At 45.9% G+C, this 5,049-nt stretch overlaps 1 protein-coding gene across 1 annotated transcript; it reads right to left on the bottom strand.

The window, feature by feature from the left end:
- Nucleotides 1-495: 495 nt before the first annotated feature.
- MAP1LC3C (microtubule associated protein 1 light chain 3 gamma) lies at nucleotides 496-2,299 on the bottom strand. Its single transcript, XM_086744873.1, has 4 exons — nucleotides 2,242-2,299; nucleotides 2,101-2,156; nucleotides 1,850-1,956; nucleotides 496-1,036 (listed from the first exon to the last, which is right to left on the bottom strand). The coding sequence occupies exons 1-4, from the start codon at nucleotides 2,297-2,299 to the stop codon at nucleotides 826-828; spliced, it is 432 nt and encodes a 143-aa protein (XP_086600999.1). The 3' UTR covers nucleotides 496-825.
- Between the last annotated feature and the right edge of the window lie 2,750 nt (nucleotides 2,300-5,049).

Here is a 5,049-nt window from a genome sequence, read left to right as displayed (position 1 = left end):
GACAAGCAGGTGACTGTCTACAGAGATCAGACTAGCAGAATTCAGTGGTAAGAACAGACTCTTGAACACTTGAATAAACTACAGTTCAAGTCATGCTATCTGCATTTAGGTTATGCTGACTAGCAATCAGTTTTTCTTATTTAAACAAGTAGTTATCTATATCACAGATACTCAGTGTTTTCTGCACCAACTGACAATAGTTTATCCAGGTGTTTAATTTTAACACCACATTTGAACCCTGCTCTAGCACCAGTACCATCTGCTTAATCTTGCAGTTTAGTTATCTAAGCTTAATGAACCACTCATAGGTATGGTTTTGCTCTTGTGTGACTCAACTTAAACTTCATTATTCCATTCAAAAAATTCAGTGGCTGTGCAAGGAATGCTTCATTTAAGAGGCACTGAGCTCAAATTCCCAGAATTATTCTAGGACCTTCTCTTAGGCTTGCAGATTAAAACTAAATTTCCCCAGATTAAAACTAACATTCAACTCAATACTTAAAAGCTTCTTTATTTTACTCTTAGACTTAGGCTTTAAGGACACCTTAAAAATCAGTTACATAACAAAGATTAATATTGCAAAAAAAGTGGAGGTGCAGTTCCAAAAAACCCCATAGTGTCTTCAAATATAAAAATATATAATCAAAATTATTTTCTAGGAAAAGTGTACCACCATTTCTGCCTTAAGCTGGTCCTGCCAGCCTTTGGGTCACAACTCCCCACTACAGAGCTCAAGAGCTCACATTGCAAGGAGCATCTCCGAGGTTCATATGTCACAGGCATGATTCATAGCAAACTGCTTCGCTGCAGCACATGGACCCAACCTCAAGTTTTTTTAAGGCATTCCATAGTTTTCCCTTGAGCAGTGGGTAAAAAACATCCAAACATCTCCTGGGACGCATATGTCATATACACAAAGCCATCTTCATCTTTGTAGTCCCTGTATACTTCTGCCATTGTCAAGGACATACTGGCTAGGCTTTTGTTGTTCACCAGCAGGTAGAAAGCTTGTGTAGCAGTTAGAGCCATCCTGCTTCTAATTGAAGAAAGGAGGAGAAACAGAGGATTAAGCATTAGCAAATTTAGGAAGGTTTCGGCTTTCATCTATGAAATACATTAAGCAGAGCAGTTGCATGAACTATGTACAAAAAATGCTGTGCAAAGTCATTATGCGGTCTAACGTCTTCTTCAGCAGGAAGTTAACTGTACGCTTCGAAGCTGCAAGGCTTGTGCTCTGAGGAAGGGCTTGCACTGTCAGACTGACTGCTACTGAGCCTGGGCTTCAGGTTACCAATCACCAGAGAGAAGTGCCAAGTAGCAACCAAAAGCCTCTGTGGTAGAGTTGTAGTAACGGATTCCCCAGCTTGGTCTGTTACACTTACTTTAAAGTGCACTTTCAGAAGAAGCAGCCTTCTCAGAGACATCACATGAGGCTCAGGACCTAAGTTGTCCAAGAGCCAAAAGCATCTTTTATAGAAGTTCAGATCTCTGAACTTGAGCAAATTCAGCAAGGTGCAGTAGGAGACCAAGGCAGTAACAGCTACAAGAACTAAACTACAGAGCCCCAGCACCAAGTTCATCAAGCAGGAAGAAAGCAGAACAGGAGTCCAATATCATCTTTACTCACTACAGCTGAGGGGAAGAGAGAAGACTTTATAAACCCAAAAAGCATAGACCACTTTTTTTTCCCCCCTCAAAAATCCGGATTTTCTCTAAGCACTTGCAAGACAGGGAAGCTGTTACCAAGACCTTCATCCTCCTCCCCACCAAAGCAAGCAAGGTGCTCCAGCACAGCCCAGGAGATGCCTGCCCAGGGAGCAGCAGCACAGAGCAGAGGTGCCCTGCCTACCTGATGATGGTGATGAACTGTGTCATGGTCAGCTCCTCGGGAACAAGAAACTTGGTTTTGTCCAGGAGAGGAAGGTATTTCTCTCTATGGTATCTCTCAACAATTACCTGTTTTAATTAGAGCCACACTTAATACAACCTAAACCATTCAGGTCTCATCCCACTCCACCCCCCAGCACTTTAGCGAGAGGCCCCCAAACTTTCTTTTTTTAAATGGCAGCTAGAGCCCCTCATAACAACACAGGCACTCACCGGGATTTTTGTTGGGAACTTCGCCCGGATTCCGGCGACTTCTTCCAGCCGGGTGGCTGCGCGGGAGAGAGGAGAAGCGTTACGCCGCCGCGCAGCCTTCATCCCCCGCGCTCCCCCTCCCACCCCGCAGCCCGTTCCCACCGAAACTCTTCCTCAGCTTGAACGGCCGGGCCGCCGGCATCCCGGACACCGCCTGCATCCTCTCTCTCTCACCGCCGTACCCCCAGTACCGGTCTCCTCCCTCCCGCCCCGCTCCGCGCCTCTTATGGGCCCCGGCGCAGGCCCCGCCCCGCCCGGTGCTGCGGGCAGGGCAGGGCCGGGCCCGGCCCGCCCGGCTGGGCGTGCGGCGGGGGTCCCCCGCGGCGGGCCCGCTCCGTCCCGCTGCGTCCCGTGTTCCCTCGCACGGTTCCCTCTCCCCGCCGATGAGCCTGCCTCTGCGGCCTCCCCCAACAGCCTCCCGTCCGGTCTCCGGCAGATACCACCCAAAACTGCCAGACGTTCTGCGTTGTGTGCCTTCTGCATGCAAAAAGACAACATAATGCTTTGTCAGAGGTTTTTGGCTGCCCTGCGGGGCGGCTGAAGGGTACACCTCAAGGCTGGGCTCTCTCCATCCATCTTCCCTTTCCAGATGACCAGTCCAGAAGGTCAGTTACCTTCTTCATATTTACAAACTGCCTTCAAACTATTTACTTGGTTTTAGGAAAAAACCAAACCAAAACAAACTAACCCTGACATTTTTCATATCCTCAGGCTGCCAGGTTGCTTATTTTCTGAACGACTTGAGAGGTGAGTTTTAACTCCGTTTTTGTCTCTAAGGCACTGTAGTGATTTTAAGGATTTCCAAGCAGACTTCAGATCCATCTATTCGCCAAATATGATGAGACAGATTCCGTGCCTTTTGGATTGCTTGTCCACCTGCTTTTACTTCAGCTGTTAAGATGGCTTCGCAGCCAGCCATGGCTCAGTGAGGAGTGAAGTTAACCCAAGACTAGTTGTTGTGTATGTAAGTCATCTTCGTGGATAGCTGGAACTGGCCCCTGTTACGCATTTACTTTGCTTATACCTTAAACTATAGTTGTCTTCATTTTATTTAATCTACCAGACTACAGGCAACTGGAAGTTTCTAAGGTTTAGGTTACGGTTTATGTATTATGGGTTTGGCTGCTTTTTCAAGGAAAAATCAGTGGCTGTTCCCGAAGGTCATTTTGAAAAGGAACATCAACAGTGTGTCTGCACTGTGTGTGCATATGTCACAGTTTTCAACCAGCCTTTCCAGAATACAGTTTCCAGTGGCTGAAGTCCTTAGTGCTTCTGAGCTCCTTTTCTCTCTGTCTGGAAGTCATGAGCTTTAGTCACAGCACAGGCTTCCCTGTGTGGCACTATGAATTTAACTGCTCAGAGAAGACAAGATTTTTGCTTTGAGGAGTTGACGAGCAAGAGCTCTGAACTTGGAAAGAGGACTAGAGCCTGTTTCTGGAATGGTTTGGATACAGCTGCTCCTCACGAGCAGACCTCTGCATCAGGGCAGGTAAACTCCAGAGTTCGCTTACAGAGCTGGGTCTAACTTCAGCTCTTTTGAGTAGAGGTGGAGTGACAGACTGGGGAAGTGTGAGTGGAGGAGGACGTGTGCCGCAGAAGTGGCACAATGCCATAACTCACTCTGACAATACGTGTATTTAAGAAGATGAAGAACAGAAGAATAACTAGAAGGGTACAGAAAGAAGATAGACCTACATATAGAACAGGAACAAAGCCTGTGGGAGGTAGAAGGATGTGTGCAGAGCACAGAATGTGGCTTTGGAGTTGTGGTCACTGTAGGGTTTCCCAAAGCTGTTCAGGAAGTGAACTGGTTCTTCCACAAACACCTGCTGGTTTCTGCCTGGTAGATCCAGTGGAAAGATCTGTGATCCACTGTGTGTAGACAAGAGGGAACCTGCCACACCAGGGCTCTGCTTTCTGTGTCATCTCTCACTGCATACAAAGTATGAAAGCATGGCTCCATACAGATATCAGTTGCCCAGCTTCCAGAGAGAGGTGGTTTTTTTCATAACCACAAGCTCCTACAGCAGCTGCTAGTAAGAAAAATTAATATCTGATAAAAAAGGGAGAAAAAAAATAATAAATTCCTGGTGATCAGTGAACCTGGTGATCAGTTACAGCTCTAACTTCTGTGAGAGCTAAGAGTGAGCACAGACCCAGGCGTTAGTTAACACGTGCTAACGAATAATGTAATGCCTTTCACTGTCTCTGGACAGAGAGAATGCAAGGTCTACTGTGTGACTACATGGCACCTGCACTCACTCTTCCATGCAAATACCCAGTTTCAGACCCAAATGTGGAATATATTCCTTCTTCTTTCCTTTCCCTTGCAAGTTTTTCTTGCATGCACATAATTAATGAACTGTTAGAGCAATTTTGTGTAGAGAAACCTCAGAGTACCCTACTGAAACAGAAGTGGAAGGAGCAAAGGGAATGGTTACTCTACTTTACTCTGTTTGAATGTCCAAAGACTACACCAATAGGAGTCCTGTAAGTCCCTGAATGTTAATGCATAAGCCTGGAGTTTCATATCTTATCTATTCCAGTTTCACTGCCATGCTCTTAGCCTCTCCCAAAGTCCCAGGTTTGCAGCTGTGTAGCTGAATTCTGATATATCTGTTGTCTCTGTACTGAAGTGGTACCAGCTTCATGGACCTAATCATATACAGAGTCTGGCTCAAATAAAGTTACGATAAAAGTAGCAAAGAAACAGCATGTCCTTTACATTGGTCCATTCCAGCTGAAAACATTAAAAAACTTGTCTCATAGCTTCAGAGTGTTTAAGTCAGGGAGTTGTTTTCCCTGTACAGGAGGGTGCAGGGTGTCTGAAATTTGAGGATACTGTAGAGTTTTAGCTTCAGTAGAAATGAGGGAGCTCCTGTGAAAGACAGAATTGCAATATATGAAGAA

This window comes from Chlamydotis macqueenii, chromosome 3, assembly GCF_036417535.1.
Source record: "Chlamydotis macqueenii isolate bChlMac1 chromosome 3, bChlMac1.mat, whole genome shotgun sequence".
NCBI lineage: Eukaryota > Metazoa > Chordata > Aves > Otidiformes > Otididae > Chlamydotis > Chlamydotis macqueenii.
This window is presented reverse-complemented; position numbering and strand designations above follow the sequence as displayed.